This window comes from Anarhichas minor, unplaced genomic scaffold, assembly GCF_050575085.1.
Source record: "Anarhichas minor isolate MPS153535 unplaced genomic scaffold, ASM5057508v1 ptg000017l, whole genome shotgun sequence".
In the NCBI taxonomy this organism is placed as follows: domain Eukaryota; kingdom Metazoa; phylum Chordata; class Actinopteri; order Perciformes; family Anarhichadidae; genus Anarhichas; species Anarhichas minor.
Window position 1 is genome coordinate 16,970,520 of NW_027466463.1, and position 21,536 is coordinate 16,992,055.

At 39.8% G+C, this 21,536-nt stretch overlaps 1 protein-coding gene and 5 non-coding genes across 6 annotated transcripts; all 6 read right to left on the reverse strand.

The window, feature by feature from the left end:
- Positions 1-3,371: 3,371 nt before the first annotated feature.
- On the reverse strand, positions 3,372-3,485 carry LOC142952171 (U5 spliceosomal RNA). Its single transcript, XR_012954655.1, has one exon. It is a non-coding gene; the product is annotated as a U5 spliceosomal RNA (small nuclear RNA).
- A 744-nt stretch (positions 3,486-4,229) lies between these two features.
- Positions 4,230-4,343, reverse strand: LOC142952177 (U5 spliceosomal RNA). The gene has a single exon (XR_012954661.1). It is a non-coding gene; the product is annotated as a U5 spliceosomal RNA (small nuclear RNA).
- Positions 4,344-5,162: 819 nt separating this feature from the next.
- On the reverse strand, positions 5,163-5,277 carry LOC142952169 (U5 spliceosomal RNA). The gene has a single exon (XR_012954653.1). It is a non-coding gene; the product is annotated as a U5 spliceosomal RNA (small nuclear RNA).
- An 809-nt stretch (positions 5,278-6,086) lies between these two features.
- Positions 6,087-6,201, reverse strand: LOC142952170 (U5 spliceosomal RNA). Its single transcript, XR_012954654.1, has one exon. It is a non-coding gene; the product is annotated as a U5 spliceosomal RNA (small nuclear RNA).
- Positions 6,202-7,015: 814 nt separating this feature from the next.
- LOC142952178 (U5 spliceosomal RNA) lies at positions 7,016-7,129 on the reverse strand. The gene has a single exon (XR_012954662.1). It is a non-coding gene; the product is annotated as a U5 spliceosomal RNA (small nuclear RNA).
- Positions 7,130-10,135: 3,006 nt separating this feature from the next.
- Positions 10,136-20,975, reverse strand: LOC142951305 (alpha-N-acetylgalactosaminide alpha-2,6-sialyltransferase 1-like). Its single transcript, XM_076092802.1, has 9 exons — positions 20,971-20,975; positions 14,392-14,650; positions 13,895-14,051; positions 13,145-13,307; positions 12,187-12,325; positions 11,995-12,098; positions 10,896-10,979; positions 10,667-10,766; positions 10,136-10,369 (listed from the first exon to the last, which is right to left on the reverse strand). The coding sequence occupies exons 1-9, from the start codon at positions 20,973-20,975 to the stop codon at positions 10,160-10,162; spliced, it is 1,221 nt and encodes a 406-aa protein (XP_075948917.1). The 3' UTR covers positions 10,136-10,159.
- Positions 20,976-21,536: the final 561 nt, after the last annotated feature.

Sequence of the window (21,536 nt, forward strand, 5' to 3'; positions counted from 1 at the left end):
TCATCAGCTGATAAACGAAGCTGAAAACAGGGCTTTTTTTCTGAGCTTTTTTTTAGAGATACATGATTCTCACAGGACAGCGACGCTGCAAATATATATATATCCACAGAGCTGTTTTCTCTGCAGTGAAAAATCATCGAACAATACCATGAAGGCAACGCTATTCATCAAAGGGGTACAATGAGTCCATCTGATATGTTAATGGGGTATGTCAGGGGGAAAAAAAGAGAGAAAGGACTTTATATTTAATAGAATAAAGCCGCATCATTCTACTTAAATTTTATATTTAAACTGATAGGAAAGCATCTGACTGGTTTATGTGAACAATCCCAGGTTGAGAAGTCTGTTTTTTTAATATATTCAAGGATTATGGTCAATTGGGAGGCTGGACTTCAATCAGGACATGGCAAGTGGTTCATTAATTTCTATTAGACAGATTATTAATGGGTAGGGTTTTATCTCTAGTCCACACCTCTAAGCAAAATGGGGTGTAATGTGCCCTAGTATGCACATTTTAAAACAGTAAGCTATGAATTTCACAGTACGTTCATTGCTTTATAACGTTTACCTTTCATGTAAATGCATGTACATGTATGTCTGTATATATGTATGTTAGTGTCTTTGTGAACATATATTAGTAGTTGTTGAATTTTAATGTACAAACAAGTAATTAAATAAATGCACCAGCCTTAGAAGTAGGCACAGGGGTAACAGCTAGTCATTTTAGGCTTTTGTAATTTCATATAATTACTTGTGGGCCTTTTATGGACCCTCTCCAGCTGTGAGGCTTTTCCCTCCACTGCATTTTCTTTACATGCTCCATTAGTAGCTTCACACATTATGTAGGAAGGAAAAGCTCCACGTCACCTGGAGATGAAGCCAATCCACCAGAACAGCAAAATAAATGTATATTTGAACATCTCAACCACACCAAACAATGCATTGTTTCATTCAGAATAAAACTTAACCAGGCTTCACAGTGGTCTAAGGACCCCATGTGTGACTGCAGTGTTTCCCAATAATGTTTGTTTTAGAGGGGCAATATTGAATGTTATGGTCATTTTAGAGGCTGTAGTTATAGTGAGTTGTAGGCCTACTGAGAGGGGATTCTAATATTAAATATAACTTGAAGCTAAAACAAGGAACTTTCATTTTGTGTTGATTTTACCACGGAAGTGGTAGTGTTTCCAAGCACCAGAATAATTTAGATAACCTGTAATTTTACTGCAGCAGGTTCTGGTTCTCCCGCAGCGTGGTGTTGGAGGAGCCGCTGCTGCAGGGCGCTGAGCTCTCCACCTCCCGCCAGGCACATCCCAGACAAAATATTGCCCCATGCTAACATGTTAGCCACACACCCAGTATTGTGATATCAACATGTTCCTGATGCATCTAAGTCACCAATAATCACTCTAATTTTAGCTTTTTGTTTTCGTTGCTTGATGTTCCACTTTCTCCACCAGCTAGTTGCTAACTTTGATTGTCTGTTTGAGGCTGAGCAGCCAGTTAACCAGAGCTTTTTTCTAAAAACAAGGTTGATGAGACCGATGACATTGGGAGTGAACCGTAAATGTCACATGGCATCAAAAGTATGGAGGTAAAAGAGGCTAAAAACAGCAGATTTGGATGATAATACTCTGTGGTCGTTTGATTTTGTGTTGTATTTATAGGAAAATAGTGTCTTACTAATGTCTCAATACAAAAAGGCTCACATGTAAAAGCAGGGATTGCATCAAAGCTACAATATTTGAGCTTTATTCTGAAGCTGAACCACCGAGCTTCCGGTATGAATCAGTCTGTCTCTGGCTGACCTGACGCAGTTTCTCGGCAACATCGGCCACCCCCACCTCCTCCCTCCCTCCACCTCCACCTCCTCCTCCTCCTCCTCCCTCCCTCCTTCCGGATCAATGCTACCGTCACGTGACCTGTCACACAACTGATGTGTGTCACGTTTTAACCGGGAGGAGCTGTGGGACGAACCGGGGAGGAAGGGCAGGAAATCATACTTAAAAGGCTTGCTGCATTTATTAACGGGCTGGACGCTCATAGTGGTGCTCTGGGGCAATACTATCCGTCTGTCTATCCGTCTGTCTGTCTATCCGTCCGTCTGTCTGCCTGACTGCATGTATGTATCTGCATATGTATTGCAGGAAATTTGATCTGTGTACTAATATTTCCTTTAGAGACTAAAGGTGGTATTACACTTTTATGGACACAAATTGTAATTCCGAATTATCATTTAAACAGTCAAAACAAACAATATGACATTTCATTCTAGTGGTCCTGGAAGAAGTATTTAAACACTTTACTAATGTAAAAGTTGGTCGCTTTTTAAATTCAGATTAAAAATATAAATAATAAATCAACAAATAAATTACAATCTATTATCAAAGGATGAGATAAAACTTTATTGATCCTCGTGGGTGAATTCATACCCTGCAGAATAATAACTTCTACTTCTCGTGCGTTAAGTATATTTTGATATTGACTTGTAACAGAGTATTTTTATACTCCAGTATTGCTACTTTTACTAGAGTAAAATATCTGAGTACTGCTTCCACAAGTATCGAAAGTAAAAGTATGTATTTTACAATTGGAGAAGAATATAGTCAGTCAACAGAAAAATATGGAAAATACGAATGAATAAAAATGGAAATACTTCAGTAAAGAACAAGAACCACAAAACATGTACTTCAGTACACTCATCACGACCTTTATCTAAATAAAGGTTTAAATACCACAATGTAGAAATACTCTAAACTACAAGTACACATCCTGAACTCAGAGTTTTACTGAAGTACAGAAGTACAAATATACTTAAATGATCAAAAGTACTCATGAAGAATATTTAATATATATTATGTTTTTTAATTACTACTATTGAAGCATTTACATGTCAGTATTAAGAAATGTAGCTAGTTTTAACTACATTATATGTTGTTGGGTTGTTTCATCTACAACAACAACAAACAACGTTTTTCAAAGTAAAATACAAATAAATCAATTACATTACATTCAATGAAATGTTTAATTAAGGTTTAGCATTCCCCCATATATAAATATATTCCTTGTAATGTGGAGACCATATGCTTTAGACCATAACTAAGGAAGATGTACAAAACCTTTAAACCATATCTTTATTTTTTGGTGACTATTTTGAAATATTCAATGGACTAGTATCACTATAAGCAGCGTTTGAATGTCATATTGAGGTGAGTTTAAACTACTTTATAGTACTTCATCAGCACAGACACACATCAGAGAGAAAGTTCAAATACACTGTACATGTACTAATGCTAAACGCTATACCATGTCATATGCAGGTGGTTCTCTAATGCTTCCACATCCTTTTTTTATTTGAACATGTAAAGGAAAGCCCCGCTTGCGCAGGGCATCAAAAAATTGAGTTATACTCTTATTGGTCCTCTCCACGGAAATCTTTAGTAAAAGGCGAAAGATTTATGCGATCTGAATAGAACCAAGAGTGATCTGCCTGCTGACGGTCACTGAGACCGAACACTATCGCGGCAAAACCTTCCTCAGTGATGGTTTGCTGTTAAAGTCACTTAAACAACAACTCAAGTCACATGACGTGCAAACAAAGACACGCTGATAAATCACAACACGACGGGATTATTATGTAATAGAAGAAAAAAACACGTTTATTTAACGTTGGTTAGCGATCCATTGCTGTGGCGCAATGCATGATGGGACTCCGGTAAATGAAGAAGTCAAATATTTTACTTCGGTTTGTTATTTTAGTTGATCTAAAACATTAATCCATACATTTACAATCAAATGCACAACTACACTGTTAAGTTGATTATTTTCAGCAGTTTTACATGTTCCTATTTTTATAAATAAATCTTATCGTAAGTTTCGGAAGGACCCGCCCCCTTCTCGCTCTCTCTCTCTCTCACACACACACACACACACACACACACACACACAGTCAGGATCTTTTGATGAGGAATGAGGGGGTAAATGGTCTATACTGCCTATTAAGTAAAGACATCCAACTAAATATACATTTAAGTTGGTTTTTATCTTTGATTATGTGTAATAGTTAATAACCAGGCACCTGAAAAAATACTGTTGAACTGCAGGAAATACAGTAACATGAATAATTAGGTAATAAATAGTAGCGTCTGACTATTACTAGCAAGAACTAACAGCAGGTTATTGTGTTTCCAATGACTCCCTTTTCATATTTATTTTTATACCAGTTAGGAAGCCCCGCAGAAGCAGGGCATCAAAAAATTGAGTTATACTCTTATTGGTCCTCTCCACGGAAATCTTTAGTAAAAGGCGAAAGATTTATGCGATCTGAATAGAACCAAGAGTGATCTGCCTTTCCGGAGTTAGAGAGGCGCACCACTTTAGTGGGGACACGTGTTTCACCACTGGTGCAGTTTTTAGAGCCAGGAGGCCGCAGTTGCTCTCCACCGTCTGCGTGACCCCAATGCATGATGGGAAACGCCTCGCTGTCTCCGGATCAAAGAGCTGATTGGCTCTTGGATTTGACAGCAAAAACACGTTTTGTGGAAAATCCTAATTGTCTGTGTAATTGTAATATTTAACACTGGGTTGTTGGCTATTAGTCTCATGTTGTGCGACGAAGGTTTGATCTAAAAACATGTCTTGTGTGGTTAATAATACAAATAAAGCTTATTTATACAACACATATCAAAACAAGCAGCAAAGTGTTTAACCGACATACAAATAACAAAGTATAGTTTACAATACAGATACATGCACATTTCCATATCAAAATATATTTACAAACAAACATGAATAAATCTCGAACGAAGTCTGCAAACTACAAGTTGTCTACAGGGCGGATCTAACAGGAAGTCACTGTTTCTGTGACTTCCTGTTTATTCTTTGTGGGCGGCTGAAAACTGTCCGACTTGACCTCAGTTTTTTGTCAACGCCTCCTGCTGCTGCCGCCTGCTCTCGTATATTTTCCAGGCGAGATGCAGCTCATCTGGAAGCATAAAACAAATCACCAGCAACTGAAATCTTATTTACAGTCACGTGACACACAAAGTTGCAGCCCAAAAAAGAGGACAATTGACGAAGGACTTTATGTGATGCAGCTTTCAAATAGGAAATTGTCATGACAACAACATCTCACTTTCTGTTTATTTTTATACCAGTTAGGAAGCCCCGCAGAAGCAGGGCATCAAAAAAATTGAGTTATACTCTTGTTGGTCCTCTCCACGGAAATCTTTAGTAAAAGGCGAAAGATTTATGCGATCTGAATAGAACCAAGAGTGATCTGCCTTTCCGGAGTTAGAGAGGCGCACCACTTTAGTGGGGACACGTGTTTCACCACTGGTGCAGTTTTTAGAGCCAGGAGGCCGCAGTTGCTCTCCACCGACTGTGTGACCCCAATGCATGATGGGAAACGCCTCGCTGTCTCCGGATCAAAGAGCTGATTGGCTCTTGGATTTGACAACAAAAACACGTTTTGTGGAAATTCCTAATTGTCTGTGTAATTGTAATATTTAACACTGGGTTGTTGACTATTAGTCTCATGTTGTGCGACGAAGGTTTAATCTAAAAGCATGTCTTGTGTGGTTAATAATACAAATAAAGCTTATTTATACAACACATATCAAAACAAGCAGCAAAGTGTTTAACCGACATACAAATAACAAAGTATAGTTTACAATACAGATACATGCACATTTCCATATCAAAATATATTTACAAACAAACATGAATAAATCTCGAACGAAGTCTGCAAACTACAAGTTGTCTACAGGGCGGATCTAACAGGAAGTCACTGTTTCTGTGACTTCCTGTTTATTCTTTGTGGGCGGCTGAAAACTGTCCGACTTGACCTCAGTTTTTTGTCAACGCCTCCTGCTGCTGCCGCCTGCTCTCGTATATTTTCCAGGCGAGATGCAGCTCATCTGGAAGCATAAAACAAATCACCAGCAACTGAAATCTTATTTACAGTCACGTGACACACAAAGTTGCAGCCCAAAAAAGAGGACAATTGACGAAGGACGCAGCTTTCAAATGGGAAATTGTCATGACAACAACATCTCCCTTTCTGTTTATTTTTATACCAGTTAGGAAGCCCCGCAGAAGCAGGGCATCAAAAAAATTGAGTTATACTCTTGTTGGTCCTCTCCACGGAAATCTTTAGTAAAAGGCGAAAGATTTATGCGATCTGAATAGAACCAAGAGTGATCTGCCTTTCCGGAGTTAGAGAGGCGCACCACTTTAGTGGGGACACGTGTTTCACCACTGGTGCAGTTTTTAGAGCCAGGAGGCCGCAGTTGCTCTCCACCGACTGTGTGACCCCAATGCATGATGGGAAACGCCTCGCTGTCTCCGGATCAAAGAGCTGATTGGCTCTTGGATTTGACAACAAAAACACGTTTTGTGGAAATTCCTAATTGTCTGTGTAATTGTAATATTTAACACTGGGTTGTTGACTATTAGTATCATGTTGTGCGACGAAGGTTTAATCTAAAAGCATGTATTGTGTGGTTAATAATAATAAAGCGTATTTATACAACACATATCAAAACGAGCAGCAACGTGTTTAACAGACATAAAAATAATAAAGTATAGTTTACAATACAGATACATGCACATTTCCACATTAATATATATTTACAAACAAACATGAATAAATCCGAACGAAGTCTGCAAACTACAAGTAGCCTACAAAGCGGATCTAACCGTAAGTAACTGTTTCTGTGACTTCCTGTTTATTCTTTGTGGGCGGCTGAAAACGGTCCTACTTGACCTCAGTTTTTTGTCAACGCCTCCTGCTGCTGCCGCCTGCTCTCGTCTACTTTCCAGGCAAGATGCAGCTCATCTGGAACCTAAAATAAATCACCAGCAACTAAGAGTCAAGTATCTACAGTCAAGTGCCACACACAGTTGCAGCCCAATTTTAAAGCAGTGAACGAAGGACTTTGCGTTACAGTTGTTATTTTAGATGTCATCGTGACATCAATGTCTCTCTTCAAGTTTATTTTTATACCAGTTAGGAAGCCCCGCAGAAGCAGGGCATCAAAAAATTGAGTTATACTCTTGTTGGTCCTCTCCACGGAAATCTTTAGTAAAAGGCGAAAGATTTATGCGATCTGAATAGAACCAAGAGTGATCTGCCTTTCCGGAGTTAGAGAGGCGAACCACTTTAGTGGGGACACGTGTTTCACCACTGGTGTACCTTAAACATCATGAAATAACAAAGTAATACACACATTCAGTGCAGTGTTTGTTGACTGTGCTGGTACTTTGTACCTGATTAACTGCGTCACTTTAAACGTAACATTTGTTTCTCTTTTTTTCTAATTGTGACGCAAGGCATGCTGGGAGTGCAGCATGCCATTTTCGTTTGATTTTCAGTTTTCTTTCTCGTTTTGTTTGAATTCTAAACATTAAAAATACATAAAATATGCAATGGTTTGCAATCTTCTTCGTAATGTTTGTATTAAAAATAATCACACCCATCAGATAATTTATAAAGCACCACAAAGGTACTGTGGAACGACTTCCCACAGCTCGCAGATTTCATGCAGAACAACGACTCCCTGTGGTAACAGAACACACAAAACCTGTTGAACTTCTCCTTTTTGCACAACCAAAAAAATCAGTACTAATAAGGTTCTTTATCACCTAGAAAAATCAAACGAGAAACAACAGTTTAAAAAAAAGTAAAATGTGTTGCAGGTAGGGGGGTGGGGGGAGTTGTTGGCTTTAAACTGTTTTCGCTAATTCAAAATGTTAAGATTAATTGCATAACCAAATACCAGGCGTTCATGAGAGCTGGTTAGGTGGACAGCTTTGGATGTCACGTCACTGTTTAAATGCTTTATTTTAGCAATTAAACATACGTTTAAAAAAAAAAATCATGTTATAAGGGATGCTACTCCATCCACTCACACGACATGCGACCCTCTAGCCCTCACTAAACTAGAGGTTCTTATGTCCCGGAAACACAGGAAAAGTTAAAATGAAATAGGCTTAACGTTGCATAAAACAGGGAGACTGAACGTTACCTGTTAGACGTTACCTACGTTAGCTAACGTTCCTCCACCGATCCCGAGCATCAGTCATTTTAGGTCAATAAAATCCACTTTCCAGCGAATGTCTCTCTCAAGCGAGGTAAGCGTTTAAGTTATTTAAACCGGTGTTCTACCAACATGGCAGCGGCTGAGTCAGCATATTCCTTTACTTTTTCATGTTTCTATCGCGCTCCGAGAAAACAAAGTTCCCATAATCCGCCATGATGGCAGCGGCTAGCTTGGCTAACCACTGACCTCGGTTTGACCGTTAGCATACCTTCAAATTAGCAAAACGTAACCAATCAACGATAAGTAATTACGTTAAATTACATTTAAACACAATTTTAAACTTAATTTTGTCACGAGCCGGCTCAAAAGGCCATAACATGAGGGAGACAAGACGAGTTAAAAGTAATAAATAGACATTTATTTAATGAACCAGTAACTAAACTAAATAAACAATCAAAACAAGGATGCAGCCAGGTCCTCCAAACAGGAGGCAGCGCGGATCTCTTGACAAGTCAAGAGATCACTAAAGTTATCGCAAATCATCCCGACGCTAAATAATTGTTGTTGAAACATTTCACTCAAAACTACAAATGCTAATCTGTTGATCCATGTCCTGAGGTTTCATCTTCTGGGAACCATAAACATCCGTACAATATTTTATGTCTAGTAATTGTTATATTTCAGTCTGGAACCATCACACCAACCACTTAATATAAACCAGATAGCAAATGATACAACTTTATTGTTTCTGTTTCTCTAAGGTGGTTCTCAATCAATTGATTACCGCCGAAAGCAGCACAGTGGCCATTTGTGTTTTATCTGTGAGCCTTGAACAATTCTAATGACATTCAGATTAATACTTTAACTTCATGCAAGTATGAAGATGTTGCTCATTTCATCAGACATCTCAGTTGCATACTGTAATTGTTGTGATTTACTAAGGATAAAGAGGATTTATCAATGAAGCTACACTGTTCTTTACAGTACCTTTATCAGGTGATCCAATGTTACACAATGCTACTTTAGTGACCACAGAAGTGCAGTGTCATGAATTTGGATAGATGACAACTCAAATAATGTGCTCGACGTGTCTGAACAGAATCATATTCACATACAGTCTGAGACGAAGCAACGACTGTAGCCCGTTGATGAACGTAATACTTTTTTATTAAACAGTTTGAACACTTAAAACTAAATAGAGAAATTATTCAAGCTTACGCTTTCTTTTTGGCCAGTCTCACAATAAAAACCAGGGCAAAGCCTGTAGTATAAAACAATAATTAAATATTCAAAAACCACTAAAAGAAAAGGAAAAAATACACCTATTTGACGTTGTAGAGAGACATTGTTGTATGGGCTTTTGTTTTTTACACTGAATACAATTACGAAAATGGACCTTATTATAAATGATGACTCAACAACTGAGAAGCTACTTCACTTAAAACAAGCTAATTGCTCAAATTAGCTGAAACTTAACTGTTATAAAGCCCTCCGATAGGTCCTGCCTTCATGAAGGTTATGATGCCCAGTTTTTTTTTCTGAAAACTGTTCTACCAGATATTGCTAAAACTTTCTGTTGACATTGGAGACAATAGTTTGTGGTGCTGTTAAACTGCACCTTGAGAGACGCTATTTGTATTTTGCCCAACCCATTCACATCGAGGAGTGCCGTTGAAAACCGTTCAAGTGTGAAGTCAATCGGTTGTTGTGAAAATAAAGGCCGGACAGGGACTCCTTCCATTTTAGTTGTATGAGGGCCGAATGAATATTAGGATATCTAGAAAACACCATCGAAAACAAAACTCTCACATATTGTCTCGCAGGGTTTGGGTAAACAATATCAATATTTGAAAAAGTCTATGAGAAAAAATGCTTCTGGGACCCATGGCAACAACGTGAAGGACCCGGAAATCATAATTCTACAGTTTGGCCATTATGCAAAATTCACTTCAAAGCCCAGCACTCTACCTGAGCGCTTTGTAAACACACACACAAAACCTCCATTGGCACTTCTGGCCTCCCCGAGTCAAACCAACTTTCAACCATGCTGAGTTGACTCTCATTTCTGCTGATAGCGCCCACTCAGTCGGCTGACATCATTTGAAGCCGGTGCATTCTCAGTGCTTCGGTGTAACACTTGGCGATCCTGTTTCTGGCAACGCTTTTTGATATAGCTTTATTATTTTGCTGTCGTGTAGTCTTTTCCACAGGTTCTTCTCCATGATATAGTCGTGGTTGGCGTATAAAACTACATTGCTTTTAAGCTTCTCAACATAGTAGTTGGAGTATTTACTGAAGTCCTCAGTCATGAATCCATATGCACTCACCTGCCAACGTCAAGAACAGAACAGAGACGGTTGAGAATCATTCACAGCAAAAAAAGGTTGGATGAAAGAAAAGTTTGACATTTTGAGAAATATGCTCATTCAATTTCTTGTGGAAAGTTAGATGAATGAGTCTGTCCGAAAAATTGGAGGTGACAGCCAGCCGATGATTAGCTTAATGAATTGATAAACTACACATATTCAGAGTTAATGTCTGTACATTTTTGGATGCATACTTCATGTTAGAGGTGTGGTTATCTACAGTATGGACGACATGTGGCTTAAGTAATATTAACTTACAGTGTCACAGGTTTGCAGAGCCAGGAAGATAGTGAATGCCCCATTGGTTGGTCTGACGATCGCCCAGTATGAAGAATTCAGATGAGGAGAATTTAAGAACCTGTGGACAATGAAAAGTGTTAAATAAACATACATAAAAAAACATCAAGACAAACTACAGCCTCTAAATAGACCATGAATGTGTAATGTAAAGTAAAAGGTTTGGGTAGGATTGTGAGAGGAGGGTGACCTGTTTCGAACGTATCTGAGGAAATCCTGGTGCAGAACATAGAAGCGGGTCTCATTGTACTGTCCGGAATAGTATTTCCTTGGCCTGCAGGATTGAAATACAAAGTCAAGAGTTTAACACAAATAATTTTAATTTTCACATGTATATTGCAGTGGCACTTTCCATACTCTATACCACATGCTACTCCCTAAGAGTGTAGAGAATGGGCAGGAAACAATTTTATGTATAATAAAAAGCCAGATGATTAACTTTTAGTGCTGCAAGAAGACAATGTGGGTTTAGTGTTTCTCGAACTACAGTGTATGAGTTTTGCTTCTCGAATGGCAGGATTGAATTACCAGATTTTTGAATTTCCGCTTGAGCCACAAAGGAGCATAGTGTATGTTTGACATGACCTGTAACCTCCAGAAAATGTACTAAATGTCCTTTAATAGCGCTCACGGGTTAAAGGAGGCCGTCAGAGGGTGGATCACAAAAACACAAAGAGGGGTCGTAGACGGAATTCCTAGCTCACAAGGCCCTCCTGCGCCTCGGGGCATTCAACACCATCCAGCCCAGCATCCGAGATGCAGCTGCCCCTACACTGCATCCTGGATCACAGACTACCTCACTGGCCGGCCACTCTGACCATCAATCTAAACGATAGATATCCTGATTTTGCTGATGTTTTTCAGTAATTCAATAAATACATGGTCTAAATGAAATAACCACATAAAGTTGATTTTTGATATGTGTGAATTAAGTACTTAAAAATTAAAAGTTACGATTTTTTCTTCTTCTTCTCAGTATCAAGTGAAATTAGTGAGAATTTTTTATTTATTTCCAGCCATACACTATGTCTACATGATTAAACTGATTAATAGTTTGATTTACCTACACTGGGGAATTCTCATAAGCAGAACTCGTATCAATTAAAATTTCCTGCGAAATTTGAATTAGTGTGCGCTTGACATGATCAATTAAGACAATGTAATTGTGTACCACGACATCTTGATAGATGATCCAGGTCCAATCAAAAACGTTCCAGCCCTGGATGTGTTTTTGTGTTTGTGCGTGCATGTTGCCCTCGACTAATAAAACAGAAAGAGTTGATATTCACCTGTTGTTTTTATATGGCCCAGCAGTGACCCTTTCTCCTTTGAAAAGACCCTCCATCCAAAAGAAATCCCTCATCCCTTCAGGAATCATTACATATTTTATACCCTGCCAAAAGGACGAGGATGACAGATGAGTGCGCATGTGTGGGATATGAAGCAATAAAATATCACATGTTAAATTTGAGCTTGAGGACCTCATCTTTAGGGGCAGATGTGTATCCGAACTTCCGCCACAAATACAGCGACGAAGTGATGGAATGGGCGGTGTGAACGTACACCGATGTCCTGTTTCCCACGTCTTCCTCATAACCTTTGATGGCTGCACCGTTCATCCTGTCGCACAAACACAAAAATGAATTTTCTTTCGCTTAGAAATGAATTTATATGAAAAAATGTAAGCATAATGAAGTTTATTGGTTGCTTTGTTATCCATAAGATTATTCTTTTTAATAATGGTTGGAGGCTGGCCAAATGACACTGTGAGTCACTGTGAGACACTGAGGTGAGCCGAGGATCAACCAAAGACAAATCAAGTAAATCAGATTTAACGTGTCTTTGTTTCCTGTGAACATTACCAAATGTTATTTTAGGCCAGAGGGAAAAACCCAGAGAGGATATTTCATGCAGTGGAAAATGCCTATGTCGTGTTCACACCAAACGCGGCGCGAATTGTTAAACGCGTCATTCGCGCCGCCGGTCTCGCCGGGGACCATTTGTGTTCATTTGCGTGAATTGCGCTGGACGCCAACAGCAACAACTCTGCGCACACAAAAATGACTTTGATTAAATTATATTACGAACTGTATTAGGCCTACATCAGACAATGCACAGATTAATCAAAAAACTTGATTCTTACTGTGTACATGGATAAATTAATATTAAATCGCATGTAGTCAACTACTGTTGCTAACACACTCCCATCGGCCCAAGATTATTTTACTTTCATTTTAAATGCCACAATGTCAACATACAGTCTATGTGCACAAGACATATCCTTGTGCACATAGACTTACAAGGCCTACAATGAGATCCACACCATAACTAAATATTGACTTGGTAAATATAGAAAAACATGTGTGCTCCTGGTATCACAGGGTTTTATGATATTCATTCTTATTTAGGCTTAACACAACAAATTAAAGGGTTTCTTACCGAAAAACGTAATCGTGGGCATCAATTTCTTTCCCCATTTTAGAGCCATTTAGGATTCCTCCAGTGCCCACCACAGCACAGCGCAGACACTTGTCACTGCCTGTCTTTGGAGGCAGTAGTGGCTCGTTTGGCTTTGGGATCAAATTCACTCCAGACATCACTTCTGCAAAAATACCCCCCCCAAAAAAACATATTAAATACATTTTAAGATGCAAAATAGTTCACAACATTTTCTGCAAGCAAAACTTAAAAGCATATTGCTAATGGGTTGATGTGGTTTCTTTAATATGTTAGCTTTTTACAGTCACAATGTATTTAATGACAATGTGAAAGATCTGGCCCATAGTGATGAACTGGAAGAACCAGTTTTAAACTGAATCTCCTCCTCTTTGCTAAGCTGTCCAGCAGCAACTTCACTGTTTTGTTTCAGTCAGTTGGTCACAGCTGTTTCCAAAGAACAAGCTCTAAAAACCCGCTTGGCACGAATTTCCAGTTGGCTGCATTCTACAACCTCACCACTATGCCTCCCAAATCCTACACATTGCACCTATAAAATATCTAATTTAAAAGTATTGGTCATGCAGAGGGAACTCTGTGCTAAATTCAAATTTAGCACATATTAAACACATTTTTCTGCGATATCTGCAATGACCTCAAATGGTTCAGGTTATGATAGGTCGTAGGGCAGTGAGTCCCGCGACAGTTTTTGCACATTTTAGCAAATCTCTGCTGACACATATTAACACCTACCATCATGTTTGAACTCCATAAAACCAAAAGGATTGTTAAAATGTGAAAGCCGGTTCCACTCGCTCATGTTGGTTCTGTGCATAAACATGCGAACGTTGGGGAGGAAAGCCTTCTTGAAGCCTTCATCCTCAGAGTTTCGCAGAGACTCGGCACATGTCTGAGAACGTAAGATAAAATATTAAACTATGAAATAAAGTAAAAATAAATAGAAAAAAAACGGAACATTTTATTTGCACCTTTTAAATGTGGCTAAAACCATTGATTTAATGAAGCTGTTACAGAGGAAACACCAGGAAAAAAGCCGAACAAATCCAACAGATCGACAAATTTAAAAATGAAATTGATTGCTGTGAAACTTCAAGTGAAAAACAAACAGAAAACCCATGCAGCTCACGCCAAAACACACAACTGAACACATAGCTGTGCGGATTACCCGCCTAGCAACAAAGATAATACATTTGCTATGTTTCTGTCCTTTCGTGTCCTAACGTGCTTACTGTCTGCCTGGGTGGAGCATCCTGGTTATAAATATCATCAAAATCCCACCGAGGAGCCTTCTTGAATGAGTTTCGGGAGAGGATGGGCATGGGAGTCTCAGGCGCAGCACCAGGTGTAGTGCGTCTCGTTTGATCACTTTTTAGCTCTGCCCCGTTTGTTTTTGTGGAATCAGCTATTTTTGTCAAGTTTTCTTCTACTTCTCCGGACTCAACCAATTCCTCATCTACTTGTCTGGTTAGTCCTGAGAAAGTGCTCCATCTGATGTGGAAATTTGACAAAAGAGCAATAGATAATGAATAATACAAGTATTAGCAAGACACAGGTTTAAGTGAATTAATGCCTGGAAATGTACTGATACACATTTCCGTGGTCAAAAAAATGAGCTATTAACCAGATAACAGTTAAGAAATAAGATCCCGACTTTTTACCTTAAGTCGTTCTAAATATAACTTACCCAATGCTTGATAAATGTCCAAATGTTAGAAAAAAAAGTAAAGTACAAACTGAAATCACAAGCAGCAACGAAAAACCCCTGAAGGTTTGGATTGCCATCCCTAAAGCTGAGAACTAATGTTTGGTTAAATACTGACGAGTGTTTGCCTTCTGTACTGATATTTCTAGACAGGTAACAGAGGTATCTTTGTGCATCATGTAAAGCATCATGTAAATAAGAATGGGGTGGGACTACAGCAGATCTGTTGTGCACGATAAAATCACAATCATGAACACACCTTGCCAACGGTATGTTGCACAATGGAAGGTATTGTGCAAAAGTAACTTTTCAGGATTTCAGGTAAATGTTAAACGTCACAGTATCAGGTGACACAATGTTACACAATGCTACTTTAGTGACCACAGAAGTGCAGTGTCATGAACATGGACAGATGACAACTCCAATAATGTGCTCGACGTGTCTGAACAGAATCATATTCACATACAGTCTGAGACGAAGCAACGACTGTAGCCCGGTGATGAGCGTAATACTTTTTTATTAAACAGTTTGAACACTTAAAACTAATTAGAGAAATTATTCAAGCTTACGTTTTATATTTGACCCTTTTCAGTGCCTGAATTACTTTATAAATATCAAAAATAACTTTAATATTTACAATCATTCAATGTTATCAATGTAATGAATTGCTGGAAATTTACGGTGGATTTTCAACGGTATCTTCTAGTATTTCATAATCACGGTAACATACAGTTAAATGTTCATCCCTCGCATGTAAATCAACAGCTAATGCTGTAAATTAACAGCTAATGCCGTCAAAGAAACTGCCCTCATCAAAGTCACCAACGACCTCCTCCTCTCCTCTGATGAACACTCCCTCAACATTCTGATACTGCTCGACCTCAGCGCAGCCTTCGACACCATCAACCACTCCATCCTCCTTTCCCGTCTCGAGTCCTCCCTCCACATCACTGGCACAGCCCTCTCCTGGTTTAAATCATACCTCTCTGACCGTGAACAGTTCATCAGCATCAACAAATTCAAGTCTGACACAGCCCCAGTCTCTCAAGGTGTCCCCCAAGGTTCAGTACTCGGTCCCCTCCTCTTCAGCCTCTACCTGCTCCCCCTTGGCAACATCATACGCCACCATGGTCTCCAGTTCCACTGCTACGCTGACGACACCCAGCTCTACATCTCCACCAAGTCCATCACCCCCACCATCCACTCCACCATCACCAACTGCCTAACAGATATAAAAACCTGGATGCAAGCAAACTTCCTCAAACTCAACACCGACAAATCTGAAGTCCTCATCATCGGCCCCAAATCATTAAACAAATCCCACCACAACTTCTCCCTCTGCATCGATGGCACCACTGTTCCTGCCTCCACACATGTCCGTAACCTTGGGATCATTTTCGATCAAACTCTCTCCTGATGAACGACACATCAATCACATCAGAAAAACCGCCTTCTTCCATCTCAAAAACATCGCCAGTCTCCGCCCCTCCCTCTCCTCCGCAGCTGCTGAAACACTCATCCACGCCTTCATCACCTCTCGACTGGACTACTGCAACAGCATCCTGTACGGCTCACCCACCAAAATCATCAATAAACTACAATACATCCAAAACTCAGCTGCCCGTCTGCTCTCCCACTCCCGCACCAGAGACCACATCACCCCAGTCCTTCAAAACCTCCACTGGCTCCCCATACAGCAAAGAATCCAGTTCAAGATTCTCCTCATCACTTACAAAGCCCTCCACAACCTCGCCCCTTCATACCTTTCAGACCTCCTGCACCGTCACACTCCCAACCGCAACCTCAGATCCGCCGACGCCAACCTCCTTACCCCCCCTACTCTGTCCAAGCATCGGACCTGGGGGGACAGGGCCTTCTCCGTTGCTGCCCCCTCCCTCTGGAGCTCTCTGCCCCAACACCTGACATTCTCCGTCACTCGCCACTTTCAAAACTGCACTTAAAACTCACCTATTCAAATCTGCTTTTAACCTCTAAAGTCAGTCATGTATGTTTTCTTTCTTTCTCTTCGTGTTTTATTTTTCTTTCTTACTGTTATGTTGTAGATTTTGTTTTTATTATAAATGCTTTTATTGTTTCTGTTTTTACCATGTAAAGTATCTTTGAGTGCCTTTTAAAGCGCTATATAAATAAAATGTATTATTATTATTTATTATTAATTAACCATAACAGCACACTACTGTAATTTATCAGCATGATACAGTATTTACTGTGAAGTGGTGGATATACACTTCTCTATACAAGTTCAGTGAATCACGATCCATCTACATCGTACTGTCTATTGTAGGTTAATGTATCTGTAATGACGATAGAATATTTTTATTATTCAAACTGTTCATTGCCTAAAAGTAATTTTTGAGTGACAAGACGTGACCTATCAATGTGCATAAAACTTGTTAACAAGCTAGACTGTGATACAGTTATATTACACTGTTCTTCATACTATTTTAATTCAGTGTCTGAGGGAGTGACGCCGATGGTATTCTGCTGTTGTTCAGTGGTATGTACCTATCCCTCGAGTGGTATGCCAGTACTTTTCCAACGACACACCGTTTCCTGAAGGCCGCTTGAAAGTTCACATTAGTGGTATATGCCGTTGAATCAGAGTGGTATGCCATTCATATCAGTGGTATGATATACAGCAGTGGCGGGCCGTGCATTTTATACCCAGGCCTTCACTGTTGTCCTGCAGCTGAAATACCACCTTATAACCACATGATGGCACCACAGCTATTATTCGTTTCTAAGGCTGTAACTATGTACGTATTAAACCGTTCGGTATGAGGCTTACAATTCGTTTGAATAGTACTAGAGCATTTGGAAAATGTAGAAGCTTATATTCAGGAAAATATAATGTTTACTGCGCTCATGGAGGACAGTGGTTCTCAGCTGGTCTGGCTGTGGGACCCACCATCACTCCTTAATGACAAGTCACAGCCCAAAGAGATCATCTTATGATTTTACTTTCACAACTTGAACATTTTATGTACTGCTCTGCAATGTATTTCCTCGTCTCAGCACCCTGTGTCATGGTGTGTGGTACATCTCACTCAAGTCAGAATGCCCATATTTGATTGGCTAACCTGCAGCATGTGATGTGATTCACTACCCGACTAAGGGTACTTCTCAAGTCTCTTAATTGTATCCCCGTTTCCCTCACTTGCGTCCTTTCCTTGCGTCTTAGTCCCTCCCACCAGGGATGCATGGAGGAAACCATGCAAGGAGAGAGGAACGAGGAAATATGTTTTCAGAGACATGAGATATCCTTTCCTCAGTTGCGTCACGTGAAGCAACGTCTGTTTCTGATGACGGAGGATCAGCTGATCACAGCTGGATCAGCTGTCAGTCGGCTTTAACAGTTGGAGAGACTTTTGAGAAGTTTGTGTCTGTTCACATGATCACTGTACTTAATAATAGTAACTAATAATACTAATAACTAATAAAGACACACAGTAATCACAACTGTAGAGGTGTTTCTCTCTGTAGTCTGTTAACAAACTGTGTTCTGTGTTCTGTTTATAAGCGCAGGATCGATTTCTACCGGCGGAATGCGATCGTCTTATCAATGAATTATCTGTGTCTGTACGTTTTGAAATTGTGACTGTGGCGTCATTATTAAATAACCCAGAATATGATTATTGTTTCTCTTAAATGATAAAACTCATCAAACACTCAGGAATGATGTAAAAAGTGTTTCGTCTCTCCAGCTCTCTCTGACTTTAATTGTATCCATAATAAAAGTTATTGAGGGAAATATCAGATCATGAAAACACAAATCTTTCTAATTTCTAATAAATGAAGAAAGTTGTTTGTGGTCCTTTTGTTGTTCAGACTACAATGAACATTTATTTGAACCAGATGTTGAATCAGAAACCTAATCAAATATAAAGCTTGAGTTTATTCTGTGATCTGTCTTCACTCTGGTATGAAACTCCAGTCAGTCAGTCCGATCAGCTGCAGCGTCCAATCACATGACTGATGAACAATGAGGGGGCTTGTCGGCCGTTAAAAGACTTCCTGGAAGTCTGTTCTCGTGGTTCCTCGCTCATGGCTCCTCCGAGGTCCCTCCTCCATCCTCGCTGCTCCGAGCTACATTAGAGCTTTGGGACGGCCGTCAATATGGCGGCGCAGAAACAACTTCTGGTTCAAGCGAGGATCGAGGAGCGAGGAAACGACAATTAAAAGACTTGAGAAGTACCCTAAGCCTCTGCTGTTAAGTTTCGTTTCACGATAGTCACGTGCTCGCCCACTGACCAATCACAGTGCACTCTGCGCCTCGCGGCAGAGCTGCACATAGACACTGAGCTGCACGTAATGCTGACGTCATTATAGGCCGGCTAGCAGGCTCTGACACGTCAAAGAATACGCCCAACATGTCAAACTAAAGATCTGATTGGTTGAAGAATATGACAATCAACAATATCGTCCCCGTTCACTTAAACTGCAAATGGATGCAGGCCTCCGTCTGCAGGCTTGGGTCGCTGTTCTTACCTAGAGACACAGAGGTGAAATCTGATTGGATAAAAGCTCTACTTAAAACAAGCTGCACTGGAAGCAGAGCAACTGAGGAAGACAGTAGCTGTGCAATGAGAAAATAAGATAATGGGAAAAATATTTATATAAATTATAATACATGTAGTGTATTTAAGAAAAATTATAAAATTATAAAATAGATATAACTTTGTGATTCTGTTTAGGCCAGCAGAGAAGGCCTTGCAGGCCCTGACGGCCCACCACTGATATACAGTATATATACATACATACATTGGCCATAATATCAGTTTCAGGGCACATCAGCAAATACTAAATCACCTTATTGTCATTTAAAAAGCCTTTCAGAGATCCAAACAAGAAAATGGATGAGATAAAATAGATACATTCCTTTATTTAAGAAGCTGTGTTGCGCTACTTTGTCAATAAAGTCAAAAAAATACATTTACGGCGTCACTGTTCGTGAATCAAACCAATTTACATTAAATGTGCATATGCATCAAGAGACGGCACTCGTGTGCCTGTCTGACAGCGGACTATCACTTTCAAGCAGAACCTGTCTTCAGCAAACAGTGTGCAGTTGGAAGTACTGGCATACCACTCCAGGGATAGGTACTTACTGCTGAACAACAGTAGCATACCACTCTAGGGATAGGTACTTACTGCTGAACAACAGTAGCATACCCCTCTTGGGATAGGTACCTACCGCTGAACAACAGTAGCACACCACTCTAGAGATAGGTACCTACCACTGAACAAGTAGCATACCCCTCTTGGGATAGGTACCTACCACTGAACAATGGTAGCATACAGTGACGTGCGGTGAGGTTCGTGGCTGGTGAGGCACTGACTCTTTCAGAGTCAGATTTACAAATATATGAACCCAATATAGAGTATCTTAAATCACCATTCAATTGGCAGCCTGCACATTGACTACTGGTTGTTTTTCATATTTCGTATCAGCATTCTTTACACACACATAGGTAAGGTACATATTTGAATGCACCAGGAGCGTGTGCGCTGCGATCTGCGACCTGCTCCACCAACCTGTTTCAGAAGCGGAGCGCTCGCGGGCACCGCCCGCGAAAATCGCGAGATCCCGCGATAATCTGTGTAACAACCACGGATTTATAAAGAGTATAACAAACACATAAAAGTTTACTTTACCTGTCCGCCGTTGAATTGCTGTTGATTTGGTCATATTTCCCTGTTTTTTGAGAATTGTTAAAGCTTAGATATTTAATCTTCAATGTTTGCGGTCAAAGCAAAATATAAGAAGAAGAAGAGAAGTGTAGAAGAAGAGTAACGGAACTACAAGCATAACCCCGACCCGTGGGCTCTCGCACGCCCCCTTCATTGAGGCAGAGGTACTGTGTGCCTCCCCTCTGTGCTTTTTCACTGCGGTTTCTGGCAGATCAGCAAGACTAAATATGTTCTACACATATGTGAAATACATGACTTATTCTGTGAAAAGAAAGGACATATAATAAAAGTGTCAACAAATATTACAGTGGTGACAAAGCAAAAGGCACGCGCTCAACCCAGTTTGTTAGGGTGTGCGCAATCTGAGGTGAGGCACAGCTCGTCGCTGCCTCACCTCATGTGTCTCCTCTCTGTTTGAACAGGACATGCGCAAATTCAGCGATTTTGACTATAAAAATGCTTAAAATGATTGAAATCATACAGAAATTACATTTATAGCATAGATCAGTGGATAAATATTATTTATTTTATTTTATCATTATTTGTTTTTTACTTTTCATGATGACAGGTGAGGCTCTGCCTCCCCTGCCTCCCCTGACCGCACGTCCCAGGTAGCATACCACTCTTAGGATATGCCGACCATCGGCAACTGTTCGATCTCGGCGCTACTGGTCTGAAGTTATCCTCATGAGTTCAGTGAAGCCGGTCATTAAAGATTTTATGATTTTATTCGTTTTCTTCTCAACATGCAGTAGGCCTACATTGTGAGTTTTGTGATGTAATACAAATGTCCCTTTACTATTTGTCTTGAGAACATGTATTAAACTGCAACAATTATGTATTGAATGTCTATTGTTATTCTTTTATTTGTTGGGAATTCAATTCAAAAGTATTGGGTTATATTACCCTTTGTAAATAAACGGTAACATTCTGGCATATACCGTAAAATCACCGCAAAAT

What these genes read in the sequence shown, in the direction of transcription:
- LOC142951305 (XM_076092802.1), bottom strand. An exon ending in TATGGAGTTCAAACATGATG is followed by an intron (nt 13,308 to 13,894) that starts GTAGGTGTTAAT and finishes GTATTTTTGCAG; the next exon opens with AAGTGATGTCTGGAGTGAAT. An exon ending in GCCCACGATTACGTTTTTCG is followed by an intron (nt 12,326 to 13,144) that starts GTAAGAAACCCT and finishes TTTGTGCGACAG; the next exon opens with GATGAACGGTGCAGCCATCA.